General features: G+C 52.0%; 1 protein-coding gene across 3 annotated transcripts in view; it reads left to right on the plus strand.

Annotated features, from left to right (window-relative positions):
- Positions 1-25052, plus strand: part of GRK5 (G protein-coupled receptor kinase 5) — a 223427-nt gene that overhangs the window by 87682 nt on the left and 110693 nt on the right. For all 3 annotated transcript variants that reach the window (XR_003796962.1, XM_029244703.1, XM_029244702.1), the window contains exon 2: positions 16644-16739. Coding sequence is in view for 2 of the 3 variants with exons in the window: in XM_029244703.1 (XP_029100536.1) it covers positions 16644-16739 (96 nt within the window). In the remaining variant the exon portion in view is untranslated. The remainder of the gene's footprint in view (positions 1-16643; positions 16740-25052) is intronic.

Below are 25052 nucleotides of genomic sequence, written 5' to 3' on the forward strand. Positions count from 1 at the left end.
TGATAGGGATTTTTCCTGGGGTCACATTAAGACGGGGGAGTCATTCACTCTTTCATTTAAGAACATTTTATTGTGTATGTGCTCAGTGCCAGGCACTAGGTATAGTCGTGATGCCAGCTTTTGAGGAGTCACCTTCTAATGGGTGGGGTGGGTGGGTGACAATAAGCAAGCCTAAAAGATAAATGAATAAAATAATTTAAGGTCATTACAGTTTATAAGGGGAATAAACAAGACGTGATGGGGAGTATCTGCTAGACAAGGGAATCAGCGAAGTCCTCTCGGAGGGGGTGATCTCTCAGTTGGAAACCAAAGAAAGAGTCATGGGGAGCGTGTTTCAGGCAGAAGAAACAGCCGGGCACACGGACTCGGAGTTGGGGGGGGAGGGGAGGAACTGGTGTATTTGGGAAACCAAAGGCAGCCCAGTGCGACTGGCACGGAGTGAACCAGGAGATGAGGTAGGGTGGGGAGGCAGGTGGGCTTCAGCCTGCAGGCCTTGTTGGTCACGGCGAAGGGTTCAGGTTTCATCCCAAGGACCATGGGGAGCCATCGGAGAGACTGGAAGTGGTTTGCTTTTGTAGAATGACACAGGCTGCAAGATGGACAGTGCATTGGACGGGAACCAGATGGAGGCAGGGAGGCGTCAGGAGGCTGCTGCAGCCGTCCTGTGAAATGTGATGGTGGCCTGGACCAGGGCGGTGGCCCACTTTGGAGGGGCAGGGAGATGGCAGAGTGAAAATGTCATTTGGAAAGAGAACCTGTAGGACTTGCTGGATGGTTGCAGGTGAAAGACTGTTAGTTAGCTGTCGCTGTGTAAGAGGTTACTTAGCAGCTTAGAACAACAATCAACATTTGTTAACTCATGGTTTTTGTGAGTCAGGAATTGGGGAGTGGCTTAGCTGGGTGGTGCTGGCTTACGGTCTCAGGTTGCAGTCATGATGTTAGCCGGAGCTGCCATCACCTGAAGGCTTGACTGGGGCCGGAAGGCCCGCTTCCAGGGTGGCTCCTGCACATGGCTGGGCAAATCAATGCCGGCTGCTTCCCGGAGGTCTCAGCTCTTGCCCACGTGGGCCTCTCCATAGATGTCCTCAGAGCAAGTGATCCAAGAGAGGGCAGGGCAGAGGCCACAGTACTTTCACGACCTAGCCTTGGAGTCATACTGTCATTTCCACCACATCCCTTTGGTTACACAGGTTCAGTGTGGGAGGGGACTGCACAGGCTGTGAATCCCAGGAGGCAAGAATCACTGGGCCATCATGGAGGCTGTTTACCACAGGGGCCATGAAGAGGGTGAGATCAGGGATGACATTAGGCTTTTGGCCTAAGTGGCTGGGTGAATGGTGGTGCCATTTACTGAGAGGTAGAAGCGCATGCTTGGGGGAAGGTAGGTGGGAATCAAGAGCTCTCTTCTAGACCCCAGTTTGGGAGACTTCACCTCTGCACTGGAAACTTCTGTCTGTAGGTGCTGCTGTGCTGTGCTGGTTTGGGGCTTCCATAGCCTCAGACTTGGGGGGAGCTTTCTCAGGGCCTAGTTGTCATCTGTCCCTTGAACTAATCCCATGTCAGCCTCGATGACCAAGAATTAAGAACCAGGCATTCTTAGGTTCAAATTCCAGCTTAGCCACTTGGTGGCTGTGTGACCCTGGGCCAGATTCTTGGCCTCTCTGGGCTTGTTTCCGCATCTGCAAAACAAATCCAATTCGCTGTGGTAGCATGAGACTCAGAAATTATGTTGCTGTAGCGCTCAGGCTGGGGCCTGGCTCGCCCTGGCCTTTTTACACTTCAGATTCCCAGCCTTTCTGTGTGCACAGTCATAGCTACATCATAACATACCCAGGTCGCTAGGTGGATTTGATTGGGAAGGATTTCTAAAGAGTCTGTTCAGCTTCTTTTAAGTAGATGATGCAAAAATTCTGGGGACAGCAGAAGTAATTATTACTCACAGGGAAATGCAAGTATTTTTATGAGTATCTTCTGAAAAATTGAGGCATTTCTTCATGAGCAAACAGTCCTGTTTATTTCTCTAACAAAATAGCCACAATTGTGCTGCAGGGGCCAACTTTCAATGCCAGTGGCTTTTCTCAGGGGTCAGCTCACCTCCCTCCCACTCCACAATCCCCCCCCACACACACTTTCTTTTCTTTAACCTAGAGGAAACATAGTGAAGACAAAAGTGACCAAATTTGGGCTTTGCTGAGAGAACGGGATTACTTTTGCAGTGAGAAGTTAATTTTTGTGGCCAGACTTTCTCAACTGTGAAAACCAGTGTGGGCAAAAGCATAGTAAGCCTGAAAGTACATTTGGAAAATGATTTTCCTTGGAAAGGACGTTTTAAAGAAGGTCATTAGTGTTTGCAAGAGGACAGGGGCATCTGTTTTCTCCTGAAGGAAATGTTCACTCAACTCGTGAAGAGACAGAGAGGAGGAGAGGGGAACGGGGGAAGCCATGGGGAGGGGATGCTTGGGGAGCCGAGATGGGAAGCAGGACGGCTTAAAATCGTGTCCGCACCCGCCCGGTGCCTGGTGCTGTGCTAAGCACACTCTCTATCTGACCCTGACAAAGGGCATTTGGTTATTACACCTGTTAGGAAACTGTGGCTCAGAGAGATTGGCAAGGTGTCCTGTGGTCACTCAGCTGGTGGACAGAGGACTCAGAAGTCCAACGCTGCCTGTCTGATAGAGCCCCCTCTCTTTCCATGCTGCCCTAGGAGAAAGGGCTCTTGGTCCGGGGTCAGGATAACTGACACGGTAAGATGGGAGGAGACACACCTGAGGGGAAGGGCTGGGGAGGCGGTGTGTGCCCTGTCCCTCCCATAGAAGGTGTTGTGTTCCCATTTTCAGGGAAAAAAAATGCAGGCTCGGGAAAGACTACGGTGTGTGATGTGGTTTTATTGTTTTAAAGTCCATTTGGGGGACTTTCCTGGCGGTCCAGCAGTTAGGACTCCGAGCTTCCACTGCAGGGGGCATGGGTTCGATCCCTGGTCGGGGAACTAAGATCCTGCATGCCGTGTGGTGTGGTGCGGCCAAAACATAAAAAGTAAAAAAATAAAGTTCATTTGGAAACCATCTCTTCCGTTGTGGTTCTGCCTCTCCACCTGTTTATCAATCTATTTGTCAACGAGTTATTGAGCACTTACTATGTGCCAAGCACTGTTCTGGGTGTTTGGGAGACAGCAGGGAACAAAACAAAGATCCCTGCCCTCGTGAAGCCTGCATTCTAATGGAAGGAGGGGTGGACACAGGCAATAAGCCACGTGGAATGTTACAAAGTGATATGTGCAGTCGAAATTAAACCTACAAAGTAAAAGAAGGGTAGAGGGATCCGGAGAGGCAGGCAGTGGGTGGGTACAGCCTGTAGTGTTAGAACAGGTGAGCAGCAGGTGTTGCCTTGGAGGCGTGGAAATGCCCTGGAACTAGGCAGCGGTGGTGGTAGCACAGCGTCGTGAATGTCCTAAATGCCACTGAATTGTTCACTTTAAAGTATCAATAATTAATTTTATTTATTAGGGAAAAAATATTTATTAGGGAAAAAAAGGTGGTCAGGGTCAGCTTCATGGAGAGAGTGGTATTTGTGCAAAAGGCTAAAGGAGGGGAAGGTGTTAACACTTGGGATGTTTTCTCCCAGGGAGAAAGAGGGAGGCTCCGGGCAGAGGGAATAGCAGGAACAGATGAACTCAGGTGAACTGTGACCCCCAGGCCAACAGCCTGCTGTCTGTTTTTGTAATAAAGTTTTATTGGAATAAAGCCATGTTCATTTGTTTACGTATTATGTTGTCTGTGACTCAGGGACTTCACCTGGGTCTTTACAGAAAAAGTTCCTGACTCCTGAGGTAGAGCATACATAGGTCCTCAGGTGGGAAGGTACATGGGGTATGTGAGGAACAAGAGGAGGAGAGGATGGCTGGAGTGAGGGAAGGAAGGAGTAGAAGCAGGTGAGGTCAGAGAAGTCACGGGCACCAAATCAGGTAACCCTCCTGCATAGCTTTCCTGTGGCACCTCTGGTAAATGTCAGGACAGAGGCTGACATCATGCTGATGGGGAAGTGTGTGTGTGTGTGTGTGTGTGTGTGTGTGTGTGTGTGTGTGTTGGGTGGGGGCAGTGGTAGGGTGGAGAGATGGCTGAACTTGGGAGTCCTAACACCTGGGCTTTAGACCTGCTGTCTGTCCCTCGCCAGCTCTGTGTCCTCAGTTATCTCATTTACAAAAGTCGTGATGGTGGTGGTGGTGATGGGTGATGGTGATGGTGGTGGTGGTGGTGAGGATGATCGTGGTAGTGGGGATGATGTTGACGGCGGCGATGGTGGTGGGGATGGTGGTGGTGGTGGTGGGGACAATGGGGGGGGTGGCAGTGATGTTGATGGTGAGGTTGGTGGGGGTGGGAATGGTGGTGATGGGATGGCAGTGGTGATGATGGTGGTGGTGTTGATAATGGCTACATCCAGTGAGCCCCTACTCTGTGCTAGGTACTTGCACACTTGACTCTAACTCTTTATCGCAGCGGTGCAGATTGGGTAGCAGCATCTTCCTTTGCAAGAGAAAACACTGAGTGACTTGGGGAAGACCCTGTGTGTGGCAGGGCTCCGATAACATGCTGTGATAGCCACTTATCATACTCCAGTGAACAGACCGGAGGCAGTGGGCGTGAGAACCCCTGGTAAACAGCGCAGCCAGCACTCAAGGGCAGCAGCCTCTGGTGAAGGTGGCCCAGTCTTAGTGCTGCCCTTGGCAGCAAGGGTTTCCTGGGAGGGGCCGTCCCCGGGCCCCCCTGCCCTCCCACTCCCACCGCAAAGCCACACCAGAGGCCTCCCCTCTCTCAGGCTCCGTGTGATGGGGAGGGGCCGCGTCCCCCCCCCAGCCCCATGGCAACCAGTTACCAGGCCTGGTGTTGGTTTGGGTTTTCCTAATTGAGGTTGTGGGATCCTTCTGGTTGTGGCTGAGGCTTTTCTGCCCTGGAAACCCGGCTGCGGCGTGGCCATGGGGTGGGGCCTGGAGGTGCTGGGACCTGCCTGCAGGCCGCACACGCCCCCGTGCTGCTCCGCCCCCCCCACTACCTCCCGCCGCTTCAGTACCGCGCTTCCTTTGAAGAACATACTGGAGGTTTTAGGTTCTTGTAGCTGACAGCTGTGGCACCACGAAACGTTCCGTGGTCAGGATCTCTGTGTGTCTTTGCCTCCCCATGGAGGCATGGAGGGTGCAGCCGGCCTTGAGGCCTGGGGTGTGGGAATGCACTGCTTCTGTTTGCCCACCGTGGTTTTTGCCCATCCTCCTGGTGGGGTCCCTGTGAACAACGGAAGCCCCAACTAAGCCGCGGAGTTCAGCTCCCAGGCGGGTAGACAGGCCCTGGAAAGGCCTCCGGTCCTGTCCCGTCCTCCTTGCTTCGCTGAGTTTGGGCAGGGTGCTCCCTGGCCTGGCTGCGCCTGCACCAGTGTCAGCCTTTTGATTGGAGCCCAGGGCTTCATCCTGAATTCTGATGAATTCAGGTGGTGGTGGTGTGAAGGTAGCAAGCCCCTCTGGGTGGGAAGAGGCTCTGTGCCCCGAGCCCTGCCCTCTTCCCTCTCTTGCCCACCCCTGGGGTCCTATGCCAGCTAGGATGGCGCTGGACACACTTGAAGACACCAGGGCTACCGGATGCTTCCTGCCCCGAGGAGCCGTGGACTCAGCTGCCCCCCTTAAATGGCACAGTTCCCATCACAGGAGATTCTGGGCCAGAGGTGCCTTTGGTAGCCCCTCGTGTTGTGTTTTCTTCCAAACGTTTCCATCAGCGGGTAGTTCTGGGGGCGTCTCCACTTGGCGCCACCAGATCCTGACCTCCCAGCTCCAGCACTTTGGGACAGTGGGGTAACGGAGGAGTGGAGGACAGGGGAGGATGGAGGGGGGAGTCAGCTAGATGCAGGGGGCGTCCAGGAAACGTCACAGAAGAGGGTATCCTGAGGCAGAGACCCTGTGGGTACTGGATATTTCTAGAAAGTGAGACCTACAATAATAGAATGAGGCCCCTGGCCCTGGGTTTGCAAGCTCCATCCCCCTTGCCCCACGCACCCGATCAGCTCCCTTCTCATCTGTACTAATGCGATCTTAAAGAAACACTCTTCTGAAAAAAAAGGGTTCTGCTGCCATGACCTGGCACCACCCTCCCCTGCCCCCTCCTCCCCCTCCCATCCGAGGTGAGGAAACTGAGGCCAGAGGGGTGGGCCCGTCTCCCTTTCACAGTGGTTGCCAAGTGCATTGGGTTGGAGAAAGTCCCCTGCAGGCTGAGGTCACCTCAAGTACATTTGGCTGGAGTCACTCAGTGACGCAGTCCCGAATGGCCCTATAATTGGGATCTTGCCTTGTTTGGGGCTGTATGAAAAGCGACTCTGAACCAGTGAGATACACCCTCCTCTTCAGCTTCAGCTGCGGGTGCCACTCTGGCAATGGCAAAGGGGACACAGCCCAGGTGGATGGGACAGAAATATTGGTGGCAGGGAGGGGTGAGCATAGAAACAAGCAGACACAGGGTCCACCTACCCCACCAGGAAAACTGGCCTCCTCCGCATTGCCTGTGGCCTTTGAGGACACCCACGGCCTCCCTGTGGCGGTATTTTCTGGAAAACCAACACTGCTGGCAGTGCTGTGGAAACTGAGTCCTGAAAACTCACCTGGTTAGAAAGGAATTGAACAGACTCTTTAGCTCCACAGATGTCACAGGCAAAATTGTCATAGTGCCTTCCACTTGACCGGCTGGAGTGGCTCAGTCCTCAGCTTCTGTGGCTGGGAACACAGAGAGCGATCCTTCCCATGTACAGTCAGTCACCAGGATGCTTGAGACCCTCCCAGACCTTGATCCAAATGCGCTGAGAGCAGCTCCTCCAGTTTTCATGGTTCTCACCCCCCAGCCCCCAGATGTGTATTCTAAAGACCTGCTTTACAACACAATTTGAATTTCTAACAGATATGGTCCCTGGCATTAACATGACCTTTCCAAGCCTCCTGGAAGCTTGGTGACCCACAAGCCATTCCGAGGAAGGGGCTCTGAGGTGACAGGAGAAAGAGGCCCTGCTGGGAATCCTGGGGCCCCTGTAGCCCGGGCCCCCCTCCATCCTGCGTCCTTGTGCCTTTAACCAGCAGTGCCCTAAACCGTTTTGGAAGAGAGGGCAGCTGTTTCTGTGGTTTCGCCAGTGCTGCCTCTAGTTACATCTGGCACCACCTGGGGGCCTCTGCACTGAACGGGCAAAGCTCGCTCAGCCCCTCCGTCTCGCCCCATCCACAAGGGCCAGAGCTGATTGGGTAATTTCAGAGCCTAGGCTGGCCCACGACATGTGGCGTGCCTGGAGAGAAAAGGTGAGCTGGCCAATCAGATTTGCTCCTTGGGACTCTAGGCTCAGGATTCTGGCAGATGGGCAGGGAGGGGGCTTTGGGGTCTGCAGGCTGCAACACCATTCTGAGACTGACTACCCTGAGTGAGCAAAGACTCCGCAGAGGAAGCGCAGTCCCCACAAGACCACCCTCACTTCAGACCGCAGCCACCAGTTTGAGAGTCCCCAGGCCACACATACTTCTGACTAACTGGCTAAACATTTGGGGATTCCCCCAACCCCTCTCAGGTTTGATGATTCACTAGGACGACTCACAGAGCTCAGGAGAGCGCTATATTTACAGTTTTATTAGAGTGAAAGGATACAAATCTGAACCAGCGAAAGGGGGAGATGCATAGGGCAAGGTCTGCTAGGGACACGTCACCTTCCCGGCACCAGTGTATGATCACCAGCCAGGAAGTGCACCCGAGCCCAGTGCCCAGAGTTTTTACTGGACTTTTCATTACTTAGGCGTGATTGATTGAATCACTAGCCACATGTTTGAACCCAGTCTCCATCCCCGTTCCCCTCCCCGAAGTTTGGACACCATCATTTGGCTCAAAGCCCCAACTCTCTAAGCCCATGGTTGGTCATTCTGGCATGGCCAATCCCAGCTTGAGTCGTCTCCTTAGCATGAGCTCGGGTATGGTTCCGGGGGCCCACCACGAATAAAACCCACACCCCCATCACTCGGAAAATTCCCAGGACTGGGAGATCACCTACCAGGAACCAGGGACAAAGTCAGTTTCTTCGTTATACAACAACAGCCAATTGGGTTCCATGCAAAGAGGTGAGTAAGCCTGGCGTGGTCTGCAGAGAGGCACATGGCGGAGTGAGAGGCAGAGACACCCCAGCCCCGGGTTCTCTGTGTCTCCACAGCCTTCCTGTTCCCACAAACCCAGCTGCTCTTGGCTGCCTCTCCTTGGATTCCTAGAGGCTCCAGTGATCCTGGTAATAATCCCTGTCTTTGTGCGTCAGCTTAAATGATTCTCTCTTCCTGCTCACCTTGGTTAGAACCGCACTCACCAACACAGTTTTCCAGTGTGAGTTGACAAGTCTGTCCTGGAGGATGTGGTCCATGGGAAGACCGGCTTCCACTCCCTCAGGGCCCACAAAACGAATCAGGTGCTCTCCGGATCCCAGTGTGCCTATCTCCAGGGATGATGCTCTTCTCTCTGCGCTCCAGAGAACAATAAAGGTTCAAAGGGAAGAGGTCAGAATGGGAAGAGGTACCCAGGAAGTATAGGGTGTGTGCACTGATGATTCGGGTGGGGTTTGAGGTGGGTCCTGCATGCTCCGTAGGGAGCCAGACCTGGGCCTGGTGCCGGGTGTGGTGGGCCCCTGAGGCCATCTCACCAACTGTTCCCCCATGGCCACTGGTGAGCTTCTCTCCAGTGTCTCCCTCTGGATTTCTGGAAACAGTTGGGTCCGCATCCAGTTTGCCTTCCTACACCGGCGAGTGGCTGGGTAAGTGGTTTTATGGGCGTCGTGTGAGAAGAATGCTCACGCCAGGCAGGGGACAGGGACCGGGGTTCTTGTCAGAGTCAGACCCCAGGATCACCGAATTGGTCCAAACTGCTGTGAATTTTTTCAGATTTAGAAAAGAAGTAGGCAGGGCAGAAATAATAAGTCAGAGAGAGAAATTTCCAGAAAGAGTGGGCCTATCGTCGTCCCGTTTCCCACATGATGCTCAAGGGCTTTCTCACACTTGACTGCATCAGAATCAACCTGGAAGGCTCATTAACATGGACCGCTGGCCCCTCCCAGAGTTTCCGACTCAGTAGACCTAAGGTGGGGCCCAAGATTTTGCATTTCTGTCAAATTCCCCAGTGATGCTGGTGCAACTGGTCCAAGGACCACATTGGGAACCACTGATTCAAGGGTGTGAAGGAAGGTCTTTCCAACAAATGCAGAGAGCCTTTCTCAGCTTCCCCCAAGGAACCTTTCTCTGACCAGGGAGGAAGAGAACATTAGAGTAGGAGTCAGGATGCCTGGGTGTGTGACATAAACCGCTTGAGCGATTTGAGCCAAGGTTCTTGCCTTTCTGGACTCTATTTCCTCACCTGTCAAATGGGTCCAGTAAGAGGACCTACCTTGTGTGGTTGATGTGAGGATTAAATGAGAGGGTGTCTTAACAAACAGCTCCCTGACTCTGGTAGTACAGGAAATGCCACATTTCTCTAACTTCCAAATCAGATATACTGTAAGATTGATGAGAAGTTCAAGGTCAATTGTTTTGCAAAGGTCTGTCCCACTCCCTTCCATGGATGGCACGAGAAGCCCCAGGGCTCAAAGGAATCCAGCAAATAAGACTTCACACCATCGGGGTCACTGCTGTTGTCGATTTTGTCAGTGTCCTTTGGAGGAGAGGTCTCTGCGCTTTTCCACTCCCCTGTGTCAGGCTGGTCCCGGGTCCCTCACAGCTCAGAGCCCCTCGTCCCTGGGATCCAGCAGGGGCACGGGCCTCCCCACCACACTGTCTCCCTCTCGTTCTTATTTCAGTCCTCAGCCTTCAAAGCACGAACACCTCCCTGGAAAACAGTAAAAGCAACAAGAATAACAGCCAGTTTCTTCCCCCACAGTGACAGTTTTCTCATGGCAGTTTTCTGGCATGATCTTTTCATTCTTCCCTGGGCACATCCACAGGAGCAAAAGAAATGCCAGCTCGTTCCTCAGTAGCTCACCCTGTTATGAGCACTTGGCCCGTGCTTAAGACACGGTAGCTCTTTATTACTTTACTTTTTCCCCCAAGTCCTGCGCTCCATCCCCGCTAGGACTTGCCCTCCTGCTGGCCACTCTCCCTCCTCCTGCCCTGCCACCCCCTTACCACACTTCCCTCAGCCCATCTGGGGTGTACCTGCACGAGGCCATTGCTGGCAGCCAAGGGAGACCCTGGGGGCTGGAGAAAGCAGAAGTGATTTGGTAAGCAACTTCCTCTCTGGAGGCTGCATCTTCCTGTCGCCCACCTTTCTCCAGGTTTTGCTTGGACTCTTGCCCACCCAGGAGAGAGACCTGCTGCCCTGGTCCTTTGGTGCCTTCCCCAGAGCCATGAGTGGGTAGAGTTCAGCCCATGTCCACAAGCCCGACATCTTGGTCTCTTCTCACCTCTGATAGGAGCCCTCCTGTCTGGCTCCCAACCTGTGTTGCTGGCATCCCCTCCCTGGCTGGGGCCCCCTTCCTCCATGCAGCCCCCACCTGCCTAGCCACACCCCCAGTGGTCTCACTCAGCTCTGCCCTTTTAAGCGTGGAATGAGCTGGACGTCCACGAAGGTAGGCACTCTGTCCTCTTGGCCGTCTCATTTTTAGCCTGTGGAAGGTAAACTGAGCAACCGTAGGCTGGTTGGTAAAGAAAATAAAGCCCAAGGATGCTCAAGACAGGAAGTGGCTGCCAGTCAGTGTGGGTTGGAGAAGATACATGCTCCTGTTTGCGTGTGTGGTTCATCCATTGGCCCCATTAATTCCTCTCCCTGAGCCTCAGGTTTCTCATCTGTGAAATGGGGCTAGTAACTGCCTTATTGAGGACCAAGCGTGTAGCATCTAGTTCAGTGCTAAGCAAATATTCACTTAACCAGTCAGTCAGCATAACTTAACAAAAGCTTGCAATTGTCCAGGCCAGTTGTGTTAGCTGCCCCACCCTCTGGAAGGTCTGGGCTGAGCTGGGAGAGGGCTGTGGGCAGACAAGGGATCTGCCTCTCAAGGGCAGCCCTGGGAGGGGCGTAAGGTTGGGGGCTTGAAGAAAGAGCAGGACTTCAACAGGCAGAGGGGTCAATTCTGGAGGTCAGAAGTCTGACCTGGGTCTCACTGGGTTAAAACTAGGGTGTCGGCAGGGCTCTTTCCTTTCTGGGGGCTCTAGGGGAGAATCTGTGTTCTTGCTTGTCTAGCTTCTAGCGGTCGCCTGCACTCCTTGGCTCGTGGCCCCTTCCTTCTTCAAAGCCAGCAAGAGCTGGTCTAGTTTTTCGCACATCACATCACTCTGAGCTGACTCTCCCACCTTTGCTTCCACAATTAAGGACTCTGGTTACATCGGGTCCCCCCAAATTATCCAGGATAATGTCCCTGTCATTATCCTTAATTCAGTCTGCAACCTTAATTTCCTTTGCCACGTAACCTAACATATTCACAGGTGCCAGGGATTAATGGATACTTTGGAGGAGCATTGATTTGCCTGCCATAGTCCCTGCCCTGTTCTGGGGGATGAGGAAGTGAGGAGAAGGACGAAGGAAGCCCCAGGTGGCTGTGTGGTACCCACCGGCCCTTCATTACTCCAGCCTCTGGGTCACATCCTCCAGCCTTGACTCACCTTTGCCACCTCCCTACTACCACCACTGTGGCCCCATTACTAGCGAGTCTCTCCCAAACCTCGCACTCCTTCTGAGTGTTGGTCATAATGGTCATTAAATAAAGCAGCATTTCTCCGTTTCAGCACTGTTGACACTTTGGGCACGTTGTTCTCTGTTGTGCGGTGCTGTCCTGCTCATTAGACATGGTTTAACTGTATCTCTGGCCTCTACCTGCTAGATGCTGGTAGCACCCTCATCCAGTTGTGACAACTCCAAATATCTCTAGACACTGCCGAATGTCCCCTGGAGGACAAATTGCCCAGGGATTGAGAACCACTGAAATCAAGCCTTTGATGTTTGTCTTCCTTACTAGATTGGGCACCCAAAGAAGGAAGCCCCGAGAGGGTGACACCCCATCTGTCTTGCCCGTCCCCATGTCCCCAGCACCTGCATAGTGCTCGGCATTTACTAGATGCTCTACACATACTGGTTTAATGAATTAATGAATTTTGTTAATTTTCTTTATTTTTAAAGTTTTTGGTGTTAATTTTCTTAATGGATAAATTAACCTATAAAAAAGTGTGTGTGTGTGTGTGTGTGTGTGTGTCTTAAATAGACTCCTGTTGCCATAGACTGGCTACCTAAGAATCGCCTGGGGAGCCTCTTACGTAGCCCAACTCCTGGGTTCCGATCCAGAGAGTTGGGGCTCAGGCTGATGGGGTGCAGCCTGGGAGTCTGTATTGTCAAGAGGGCTTCACCAGTTCCTCAGAAAAGGGAAACATAGAATTACCATATGATCCAGCAATTCTGCTCCTAGGCATATACCCAAAAGAATTGAAAGCAGGGACTCAGATATGCAGAGCAGCAGTATTCACGATAGCCAAAAGGTGGAAACAACCCAAGTATCCATCAACAGACAAATGAATAAACAAAATGTGCTGTATGCACACGACGGAGTATTATTCAGCCTTAAAATGGAGTGAAATCTGACACTTGCTACAGCATGGACGTACCTTGAAGGCATCATGCTAAGTGAAACCAGCCAGTCACAAAAGAGCACATCTTGTACCATGTCACTCGTGAGGTCCCTAGAGTAGTCCAATCAGAGAGACAGAAAGTAGAAAGGTGGTTGCCAGGGGTAGAAGGGAGTGGAAGCTGGTGTTTGATGGGTACAGAGTTTCCATTTGGGATGATGACGTTCTGGAGACGGACGGTGGTGACCGTTGCACAGCAATGTGAATGTGCTTAATGCCACTGAATTGCACACCTACAAATGCTTAAAATGGTACATTTTCTGTTATGTATATTTTACCACACACACAAAAGTGCTTAATCCCAGCCAGATCTGGGAACAAATAGTGTGGGAATCAATGGGAGCACAGGGAGTGCAGACTGGATGAGTTCTTTTTTTTCTTTTCTTTTTTTTAACATCTTTATTGGGGTATAATTGCTTTACAATGGTGTGTTAGTTTCTGCTTTATAACAAAGTGAATCAGTTATACATATACATATGTTCCCATATCTCTTCCCTCTTGTGTCTCCCTCCCTCCCACCCTCCCTATCCCACCCCTCCAGGCGGTCACAAAGCACTGAGCTGATATCCCTGTGCTATGCGGCTGCTTCCCACTAGCTATCTACCTTACGTATGGTAGTGTATATATGTCCATGCCTCTCTCTCGCTTTGTCACAGCTCACCCTTCCCCCTCCCCATATCCTCACGTCCGTTCTCCAGTAGGTCTGTGTCTTTATTCCTGTCTTACCCCTAGGTTCTTCATGACATTTTTTTTTCTTAAATTCCATATATATGTGTTAGCATACGGTATTTGTCTTTCTCTTTCTGACTTACTTCACCCTGTATGACAGACTCTAGGTCTATCCACCTCATTACAAATAGCTCAATTTCGTTTCTTTTTGTGGCTGAGTAATATTCCATTGTATATATGTGCCACATCTTCTTTATCCATTCATCCGATGATAGGCACTTAGGTTGTTTCCATCTCCGGGCTATTGTAAATAGAGCTGCAATGAACATTTTGGTACATGACTCTTTTTGAATTATGGTTTTCTCAGGGTATATGCCCAGTAGTGGGATTGCCGGGTCATATGGTAGTTCTATTTGTAGTTTTTTAAGGAACCTCCATACTGTTCTCCATAGTGGCTGAACCAATTCATATTCCCACCAGCAGTGCAAGAGGGTTCCCTTTTCTCCACACCCTCTCCAGCATTTATTGTTTCTAGATTTTTTGATGATGGCCATTCTGACTGGTGTGAGATGATATCTCATTGTAGTTTTGATTTGCATTTCTCTAATGATTAATGATGTTGAGCATCCTTTCATGTGTTTGTTGGCAGTCTGTGTGTCGTCTTTGGAGAAATGTCTATTTAGGTCTTCTGCCCATTTTTGGATTGGGTTGTTTGTTTTTTTGTTATTGAGCTGCATGAGCTGCTTGTAAATTTTGGAGATTAATCCTTTGTCAGTTGCTTCATTTGCAAATATTTTCTCCCATTCTGAGGGTTGTCTTTTGGTCTTGTTTATGGTTGGATGAGTTCTAATGGCCCTTTTAAGCCTCAGAGCCGGAGCTGATGGGGATGGGAGCATCGGACTTGGCTGATTTCTCGAGACGGCGGCCCTTCCCCGGGGGATGCACGTAACCTTTACAGGGGCCAGGCCAGCTACCGACTGGAGGCCACTGTCCTGTCCACGGGGGCAGCCGCTGCCCAGCTCCAGCTCATCCTGCAAGAGAAATGCAGGAAGAGAAGTCCCAAATCTGGATTCATATGTAACATCTCCGTGTTTAAATCTTGACACCGGGTTCAATGAACAGGCGAACAAACCAACAAGCCACACGTGGGTCCAACAGAGCAGCTCTTCAGGCCTCGGGCCCGGGGTGGCATCTCTTCTCGGTGGCTTGGGCCTCAGCTGGAGAGATTCGAGTTCTGTTTCCTCCTACCGGATGCCGTATCACTTCTGAGGTCCGATGCCAGCTTCTTCTTTGATACCTGGGAGCTTCCTTTGCTTTCGGTGCTCCCGAAAGGGAGCTTTATAGACAGAAGGGTGAGCGTGAATGCCTATAGGGTCTGGATTCTGCTCAGGCTGGGGTCTTGGCCCTGCCATTTGTGAGCTGTGGGCCTATAGGTGACTTGCTTCTTTCTTCCCTGTGCCTCAGTTTCCTTGTCTGTCAAGTGGCAATAGTAATAGTTATGCCTGGGAGAGTTAGAGCGGGGACCAGGGCAGGGCAGCAGAAGGGCTGTGAGGTGTGTGTGGACGTGTGATGGTGTGTTGGTGCCGCTGGAGCAAAGAGCACAGTGGAGTCGGACAGGCCATCAGCTGGTGAGTTACGCAACGTCGGACGTCTGTTTCTACATCTGTGATATGCCCAGTGATTTCCTCCTCCACGAGTCATTCTGAAGATTAAGTAAGATAATGTTCAAACAGTGTCTGGCCACAGCGTGAGCCCCACACACATTTGTTTTGTTCCTTGGAGGCTGGGGCCTTTGACCTTTGTGGAGGCTTGAGCAGAGGGGGCTGGGGCTGGTTGGCTGGGCTGAAGACAGAACGAGCAGAGAGCTGGGAAATGGACCGTGTCCTGCCCCTCTGCCGTCAGCTCCCTCCCCTCCTTCCTGGCCCCCCGGGTGGGGGTCCTGGTCCCATCCTCAGAAGCCCACCCACTTGCTGTTCAGGAAGGTGGCCTCAGCTTTGCAGGGCAGTTGGATGAGTTGGGAATCTCCCTTTATTGAGATCAGCTCTGTGCCAGCGCCGGCACACGCTGGGCCGGGGGCGGGCCCAGAGCCGAGCTCCTCCAGGTGTCCCTGGGTTGGCTGGCTGAAGAAAGGGGCCTTGCCCTGCCCAGACCCTCTCTGGGGGTCAGAGGCTGCGGGGAGCATCCCGGGGTGCTGAGGGCCTGGCCAAGGTCTGGCGTCTCTTTAACTGGCCCCAAACTTCGCGGGTACTTGAGGTGGTGATCACATGAAGGGGGATGAGAAGCCCTTAAAATTCCGAGGCGCTGAGGGCCCTAAAGGATTATGTGATCTTCGGTGAGTCACTGGCCACTGGAGTTAAGGGCCGCTGTGGGGGCAGTGGGTAGATGATGGCATCTCTGGTTCCTGGCGTGGTCCTGGCCACGCGACACAGAGGTGCCTCCAGGTCCAAGTTCCAAATGGTGGTGGGCTCAGGGACACGTAGGCTGGAGTCGGCCCCCCCTTGCCGTTTGCACACCTGAGCGTTCTGACATCTGTCTACGGAGAAGGTGTGGCAGGGATGATGGGAACACCTGTGTGTGCGCCTTAGGTAGCTCCGTGTGTTCATTGCATGTACGTGTTCATTGTGTGTGTTTGTTACATGTGTGTTCATTGTGTTTGTATGTCTGTCATGTGTGCACATCCATTGCATGTGTGTCCCTAGCGTGTGCGTGTTCATTACGTGTGCACACTGGGCAGGATGCAAGCCCTGACGGGGGTCCTTCAGGAGTCCTTCCAGCCTTGAGAAATGCATCCCCTGAGACCCTGGGGTTCGTGAGGTGGGAGAAGAAGGGGCTACCCAGGACAAGTGGAAGTTGAAGTCCTTGTCCCCGACACCTGGCCTCCAGCTGGGGATGGGGACTCTCCCCAGAAAACAAGGGGATAAAATGAGGTGGTGAGGGGGCCGCAGTCCACCCGCTTGTGAATCCACTTCACCAGAATTTCCCAGGCCGACAGGCCTGGCCCCTGCCATCGGAAGGTTGTGGTCGAGTCTGGGGTGAACACCAGGCACCCGGCAGGGCTGCACAGCCTTGGGAGACGCCGAGGAAGAACAGGGTGCCCGGTGTGGGTGCAGGCGTGGAGGATGGGAGGGACCGCTGCTGCTGGTGGTGGTGGGGGCCCAGGCCCGGGCGAGCCTGCGGGAAGAACACACAGGCTTGATGCCGACTGGGGAGGGGGCGTGTCCCTGTCTCCCAGCCAGGAAGCCGTGCACAGGCTCACTGGGCTGGGACACAGGCTCTGGAGCCTTGGACAACACCAGCATCAGCTCCCCATCTTTCTCCCCCATCTCTGCAGGGGGCGGAGGAAAGCGCAAGGGGAAAAGCAAGAAGTGGAAGGAAATCCTGAAGTTCCCTCACATTAGCCAGTGTGAAGACCTCCGAAGGACCATAGGTAAGCTGTCCTGCCTCGAGGGGGCACGGGGAGGGACAGAGAGGGGAGCAAGCGGCCCATTAACCGGAACCGTCTGAACGGTGAGTCAGGTACAAATCGATTAATGCAGTAAGGTGATGCCAGGTAGGCGCTCCAAGCTGATGCCTTTGCTAATTGGTATAAAGATGCAACCAACATTCGTCGAGTATTTGGTGTGTGCCGGGCAGGATTATCCCATTACCCTTTGAGGCTGTTATTTTACTCCACTTTTCAGCTGGGGAAACCAAGGCACAGAGAGATTCTGTAATTGGACCAAAGTTGCACAGCTTGTGGGAGGGCGGTGGAGGTGGGCCACACGTGGCCCTGAGCACCCCCCTCGTAGCTTTCCGCCCTTCCTTCCTGGGGCCCATGGGTCCTGCCCTCAGGAAGCAGCCCCAAGCTTTGGGAGCTGAGGCAGGGTGGTGAGCCTCTGGGCTCCCCTTCCCTGCTGCCAGGGATGTGGGTTCTCACCGAGGAGCTGCCCTGCTCAGTACACAGCCCTGTCCTCTTTATTCAGCACCCACATGGCCAGGCAGCTCCAAGAGTAGAGGGCGCTTGTCTCCCTAGGGGCTGGCACAGCCAAATGCACAAGGAGGGTCTGTCCCCGGCCCCGCTCCGAACACGGCTGTGGTGAGGAATAAACAAAATGTGCTGTATGCACACAACGGAGTATTCAGCCTTAAAATGGAGTGAAATCTGACACTTGCTACAGCATGGATGTACCTTGAAGGCATCATGCTAAGTGAAACCAGCCAGTCACAAAAGAGCACATCTTGTACGATGTCACTCGTGAGGTCTCTAGAGTAGTCCAATCAGAGAGACAGAAAGTAGAAAGGTGGTTGCCAGGGGTAGAAGGGAGTGGAAGCTGGTGTTTGATGGGTACAGAGTTCCCATTTGGGATGATGACGTTCTGGAGACGGACGGTGGTGACCGTTGCACAACAATGTGAATGTGCTTAATGCCACTGAATTGCACACCTACAAATGCTTAAAATGGTACATTTTCTGTTATGTATATTTTACCACACACACAAAAGTGCTTAATCCCAGCCAGATCTGGGAACAAATAGTGTGGGAATCAATGGGAGCACAGGGGGTGCAGACTGGATGAGTTCTTTTTTTTCTTTTCTTTTTTTTAACATCTTTATTGGGGTATAATTACTTTACAATGGTGTGTTAGTTTCTGCTTTATAACAAAGTGAATCAGTTATGCATATACATATGTTCCCATATCTCTTCCCTCTTGTGTCTCCCTCCCTCCCACCCTCCCTATCCCACCCCTCCAGGCGGTCATAAAGCACTGAGCTGATTCTTTAGGCCTGGAGAGAGTAGGGCCTAGGGGTGGGGAGGGGTGGGAAGCTCAGATGCCATGGTCTCCGCACACCCCTGGGGAACCAGCCCCTCTTCTCCATCCTCTTGGTCCAGGGCGAGCACGTTCACCAGCTACCACATGCCTTTCCTGGATGCTGAGCCCAGCTTTTTCTCAGCAGGCCCAGGAATGGCTCCCACTCAACCTCAGAGCCATAGGGCTGATCCCAGAGACCCTTCTGAGGTGTTGATTTGGAAGAGAGAACTTGAAATAGGAGGAAAGGACCCTCCAAAGTAGGGAGCTGTGTAGAGAGGCAGGGTAACTGCGTGAGGGCCAGTATCACCTGGGAGGGGCCCGGCAGGTGGAGCCCATTTGCTTCTCTGCCTTGGGTTAACTGCCTGCAGGTGGTGGTGTCTGGAATGGTCCTCAGGACCCAGCCCCCTCTGAAGGCCACCTCCTCAGAGAATTAAAACAAGCTCTAGGGTCTTTCAAAGCATCCTGCCCTTTTGTCAGGGCACCTCCCACCTCCCCACCTCCCACCCCCAGTTATTATTGGATGTCTCTTTGCCCCTCAAGTGCAAAAGTCTCCTCGAGAAGGATCTTTTAAATTCACCACCATGTGCCTGGTGCCTACTTACAGGAGGAGCACAATAGTTGTATGAACGAGTAAAGGAAAGAATGAATGAAGTGGTATGAAGGAGTGAACACTGAGCTTCTGCAGTGTTTTAAATAAATGGAAGAGTGTTGAGAGTCATATGAGGAACATTCGTGTACCTGCCACCTGGATTAAAGAAATGTTAATATTTTGCTATATTTGATTCATGTGTCTCTTGAAAATGGAAAACACAAACGTCAACTATAGGACTTCCAGTTCCAGACAACGTGGAGCAGATGCGTTGTTTCCTATCCCCCCTGACCATGGGCAGTCCAGAGCTCTGGACATCACATATAAAAAAATATAAGAAGATTCCTAAAGGGACCTCTCTGGTGGCACAGTGGTTAAGAATCGGCCTGCCAATGCAGGGGACACGGGTTCGAGCCCTGGTCCAGGAAGATCACACATGCTGCAGAGCAACTAAGCCCATGAACCACAACTACTGAGCCCTCGTGCAACAACTACTGAAGCCTGCGCGCCTAGATCCCGTGCTCTGCAACAAAGAGAAGCCACCTCAGTGAGAAGCCCGCGCACTGCAACGAAGAGTAGCCCCTGCTCGCTGCAACTAGAGAAAAGCCCGTGCACAGCAACGAAGACCCAACACAGTCAAAAATAAATAAATAAATAAAATAAAAACAAAACAAGCATTTAAAAAATAAAACAAAAGAAGATTCCTAAAAATGGAGGAAGAGGCAGACTGGCTGGGATCTCAGGATGTGAGGAGTGATGTGCCAGTGAGCTCCTGGCTTTTCTTTTCTGCCTCCCTTAAATCCCAGGGACCATGTGCTGGAGAAACTCACTACCCGGAGATGCCAATGGGTGCAAAAGAAAAGACACCCCCTCCCAAAAAAAATCCTGTTCTCTCTAGCCAGCAGCCTGGGAAAAGGACAGCTGAGCTGAGCTGGCCCCTCCAGAACGGTCACACTTCGGCCACAGTTCACTCCAGCAGTGTGGACGCCTCACTGCCTACCTTTCTTTTCACCTATCCTAGTGCCAGACTCAGAGGCCCAGGGCTCCCTCCCTCTCCACGTCTCTCCTTTCTGACACACAGATCCTGATACCTGGAGGTGAGCGAGTTCTGCCGAGGTTCAGCCCCCGACACCAACTCTCAGTGCCCCCCACTCTAGCCCTGCTCCCTATGGGGCCTCCAGGCATTGCCCCAGAAGGGCCCCAAATGCCTCTCACCTTCCAGTTGGCCCGGCTGCACCCTAGTCACTTCTGGTATGGGGGACCCCCCTGGAGCCTAGGATTCGCCTCTGAGCTTTTCTATGTCCGTGGATTCCACCCCATGGGCCCCATCCCCATCTGTCCATCAAGGTCCATAAACGGGCCTCTTGTCAGGGTCCCCTCCCCTGGGAGGGTGAGAGAAACGTGCACGCTGGCGTGTGAAAATGAATTCTTCTGTTCTCCTAGAGGGATTGAAAAGACTCTGTGTATGAGTGCAGTGTGAAGAGAGGCCGGGAAAACAGGAAGGCCGCCATAAACCGAGGGGCTGCAGCTCATGGGGACCGGCCCCTGGGCTCGAGCCTTCCTGTGTGTTTACAGTCCGTTGCCCTGGTGTTTGCCCAGCCTCTGCTGGGGTCCTGCTGGAAGGCTTTCTTAAATAAAAATCTCATTTCTTTTCTAGACCAATATACAAACCAAACAGTGGCAAATGCCACATTTATTTTTCTTGTGGACACATGAGCTCACTTTCTGAAGCTCTTTGGGAGGATGTCCCAGAGCAGGCTTTGGGCCAGGGTGATGAGGCCCTTATGGGCCCAGAGGGCCCCGTGGGAAGGCTCTTGATCAGAGGGGAGGACGGAGACCACAAGGACCCCGTTGACTGGCCAGAACAGCGGTCTGTTAAAGCCACACCCTCTCTCGCCTCCAGCACTGCCCTGACAACCACAGGCCATCTCCCCCAGCAGCCAGGGGGATTCTGAGAAATGAAAACGGCACCCCTTGGGTCTCCTGCTGAAACCGCTGCAGCACTGCTCCCGCCTGTAATAAAAGACAAACTTCTCACCGTGGCTTATGAGCTCTTTGGTCGTTGCGTGGAGCCTAGGGATCCCTTCTCAGAATAATGCTTTCACATACAGAAAATAAAATACGCAGGGTTGCAAAGGAAACCAGTTCTTTTCAAATAGTTATTAGATACTTTAAAATGTTATGATCTTGAAGTATATGTGCTTTTTTGTGAATAATAAGGCCCAGCAGCTGGTCTAAGAGCTACTGTAATTTTGAATTAGTGAGAGCGTAAGTGATGTTTCCAGATATCTGCAATGATGGTGATATAATGGGTCTGAGATTTCTGTCGTTGACAAATCCCAGGCACCGCTAACATTACTGTGGGTTGTTGTCAACATTTGTGACTCAATGAAGTGCTCATTTCCGGTTAGAGGCTGGTGAAGAGAGAGATGACATTTTTCTCCATCCAAGTTCACAGACCCCCTGAATCCTATCCATGGACCTCTTGGCAATGCCCTTCCTACCCTGTCCTGTGTGAGCCGGCCCTCACCTTTGTCTCAGTCACTCCCTCCTCCTCCATTCACTTTGCTGTGCTGGTTGCCCTTTTGTCCCTTGACTACCCCAAGCTTGTCTGTAGCCTGGAGCCTTTGCCCCTGCTGTCCTCTGTCTGGAATGCTCTTCCCCACACTTCTTCTAGGGGGCCTTTAGGTCTCAGTTCAGATATCACCTCCGTAGAAAAGCCTTCCCAACCAGCCTCTAGATAGGAGCTATACTTGCCCTCTAATTGCTGCCTTTCACACTGTGCTATTTATTAAGGTTCTTGGCCTGCGCCCCCAGCTGCCGTCATCCTTTGTTTAGTTGCTGACCTGTGTATTTTCTCTCTCCCTTACTGGACTGGATGTCCCATGACAATACTGACTGTGTCTTGTGCGGGTCACCACTAGAACAGTGTCTGCCACACAATAGAGGTTCACTAAACGTTGGGAGAGTGAACGAAGGAATGAATGAAGTGAAATATTGGAAATGAGGGCTCTGTTTAAAAATTCTGTGACATATGCTTGCCATACCCACATTTAATTTAGCCAGTGGTTTAAAGTCATAACAGTTCAGACTTAGGAGGCACCTTAGAAGGCATCTGCTTTGTCTCCCTTCCCCCACTCCCTACTAGATGAGGAGCAGCTCAGAGGGGCAGGTGACCTGGTGGCTCCTGGTCCAGGCCCGTTTCCCCTGAGGCTGCAACTGGAGTAATTCTCACAGTGACGTTAGGCTTTTACGGAATTCTTGACTCAAGGAACTAGAGAGCATCTCATCTAGCCACCCCTTTCAGACCTGAGTCAGAATTTCAGAGCCTGTTAAGCTCCAAGAGGAGAAGTGACCTGCCCAGGACAGTCCAGGCCCCTGATCCTGAGCTGCAGCTCTCCACTCCCCAGCATCATATTGACTTTATAAACATTTTGGCATCAGCCCCCAGCCAGTACCCACAGCAGAGAAACTCAGTAGCTACTCGGAGGGATAGACATTTCTATCTGTCTCTTTTTTCTTTCTTTTATCTTCTAAGTATGGGTAGCATGTTCATTTGCTTATTCAACAAGTGTTTACTGAGCACTTAAGGTATGCTGTGCACTGGGGAAACAGGCCTGATTCCTGCCCCCCACCCCCCGAGCTCATTCATGGCTGAACCCAAGAGACTGGCAGAAATAAAGAGGTGATAACAAATTCTGAGAAAGGTCCATGATGGAGGGACAGGTTGCCGAGCTAGAGAATAGTGTGGAGGGTCTTCCACCCGTCAGGAACTTCCCTGGAGGAAGTGACGTCACTCTGAGCCTCCCAGGGCATCTCTTTGTGTGAGCTCCCTGGGGGCATGGACCACGTGCTCTCCATCTTGGGGTCTCCATCGCTGGCACAGTGAGTAGGTGGATGGATGGATGGGTGGATGACGGATGGATGAAGTGACTGAATGAATGGATGCTGCCCTCCTCCTCAGCCTGGAAACCATAACTGGGATTGGCAGTAACGAGTATTAAGACAGAGAGTCCTTGCCACATGTATCTACTTCCAGTGTGAGCCCCAGATATGAGTAACTGATTTTAGACAGTCCTGGAGGGGAGCAGACAGATCGTGGGAGAAGAAGCGTTCTTTGATATCTGCTTGATGAAACATCAAATAATGGTATTCGTTAGTAAGCTAATTGTAAGATAATTAGAGGGTCGAAATCAAAGAAGTTCTCAGAATGTCCAAAACTTGGAAGGCTGGAACGTTATTGTGAAGATAAAAGATTGTTGAGGTCTGCAAATATTTCTCAGTGACGCAGAAAATTCTGTTGGGCAAAAAGTGTGGCATTTTTATTTATTTAGCTCAGGCTCATTGCATGCTTTTTTCTTTCATTAAAAAAAAAAGAGTATGAGTGAAAGAGTTGGTTATTCCACTGTTTGGCAATATTTCTGTAGGAACTGTCCAAAAGCTATATAATAAATCAAGGCGCCTCCCCACCCCCTGGTGAGGCTGACATTTACCAGGAGGCTGTTCGCAGAAAGTAGCTGCCGCGGTGCCCTGTACACTCACCGATGGATGGGACGGGAGAGATTTCATTTGCCTTGTGGGACAGCGTCTTGCCAAAGTCTTAACTCTTTCCAGGAGCAGAAGCTCTAGGCTATGGGGGATTCCTGGAAGAAAATGGAGACTTTTAACCTTTAAGAAGAAAAACCAAAATACTGTAATAATGTGAAGATGCCTTGAACTAGCCTAGTTTTGACTATTCACCCAGCATTGCTCATGGTCTTTGAACAAGAAGTCAGCCTACAAATATTTGTTGAGCTCCTGCTGGGTGCTGGGCATTGTTGCAGGCCCAGGAGCTGTACCATTGGCCGCAGAAGCAGGGTCGTCTTGTGGAAAGTCACTGGCATTAAGGTCAAACGATGGCTCTGCTGCTCCCAGACGTGTGACATGGGGCAGGTTGCTTAATTTCTCTGGGTTGTCGTTTCTTTGTCTATCAAATGGGAGACACTATTACCAACCTGGTAGAACCGTTGGGAGGGCCAGCAGAGTGCCTAGAAGAAGCCATCCTTGTCACCGTCGTCATCATGGTGCTAGTGGTGTGTGGCAAAGGCTGAAGGCCCTTTGGGAGGGCTTTAGAGTTTCCCAAAGAAGCCGACTTGGCTGCAAACGATGAATGTGGCTAGCTGCTTCTGCGCTGACATCTCGTGGGTCCAGTGCCCCAGGGACTCCAGCCTTGGGATCATTTGAAACCTACCCTTCCTTGAGCCCCTGCCTCTGGCCTCCCCTTCCTGGAGGCCACCCTGCAGCCCTCAGCCCTCCTTCTTCCCCTCAGCCCCACAGCACACCTGTGGAAGCTGATGGCGTCACACTGTGCCCAGATCCCTGGCCTTGTAGGTTTCTTTGCAGGGACATATGGAAGGTTGTACCCCAGAGCGCTAATAAAGGTTACCCCTGGGGAAGGCATAGGGGTCAGAGGGGATATTAGCTTTATCTGTAAGGTGATTTTTTTTTTTTTTTTTTTTTTTAAGGAGAATGAATTGACGAGTTATTTGTGTAAGTGAAAGTTGAATGAATAAATACGGAATTTGCTGCCTGGTTCCACAGTGGGGCAGTGGGATTGGTGACGCCATTGCCCTCTTTCCTAGTTGATTTTGGGTCCCCTGATGAGTCTGTGGTCTCCGAGAAGATGGTCAGAGTCTCTCCGTCTTTGCAGATCCAGCAGGACTGTGGCTGTGTGGCTCCTGCCCGGTTCTGCGGGGATGCTGGCAGGCAGGAGCCACCGTGTTGCCTTCAGCAGGTAGGGTCTCAGGGCCTTCAATCCTGCAAGGCTTTGGAGGAAGCCCAAGCCTGGATCAGCTCAGCCTGACCCTGGACCCCATCCCTGGAGTCTCCAGCCTCCTCCTGGGCTGCTCAGCTCTGCGCTCTGACTGGCGGGGTCCCCCTCATCCAGCCCACTGTGGTCTCCTGCCTGCACATCGTGGATGTCCACTGAGTGGAATGGGCAGCTGGGGTCCTTTCCCAGAGATGTGACAGGGGCTAGTCCATGCCGTGCTGCAAACAGCCTCCTTTTCTGCTCGTCCCTGTTCAAGGGCTACAGGTTCCCTGGCATTGCCAGGCACGCATCAGGGTCTGGAAAGGAGTATGGGCTCCTGGGACAGGTCTCACCCCACCCAAGGGTCTGCATGACCTGGTCCCCTTCAGGCCTTCCAGGCTGGCACGTAAGCTCTTGGTTTCATCGCCAGGTGAGCCAAGTCTTTCTACAGACGTCATTCTCGTCCTTGGGGTGATAAGGGCACGTCATGTATGTCGTTCTGCCACTTGCCATGCTCTGATAAGGCACCGCATCTGCTTGTCCTTGGAGGGCAAGATAAATTTAGATGTGGCGG

Source organism: Monodon monoceros, unplaced genomic scaffold (assembly GCF_005190385.1).
Source record: "Monodon monoceros isolate NGI ecotype Baffin Bay Population unplaced genomic scaffold, NGI_Narwhal_1 Super_Scaffold_4, whole genome shotgun sequence".
Taxonomy (NCBI): domain Eukaryota; kingdom Metazoa; phylum Chordata; class Mammalia; order Artiodactyla; family Monodontidae; genus Monodon; species Monodon monoceros.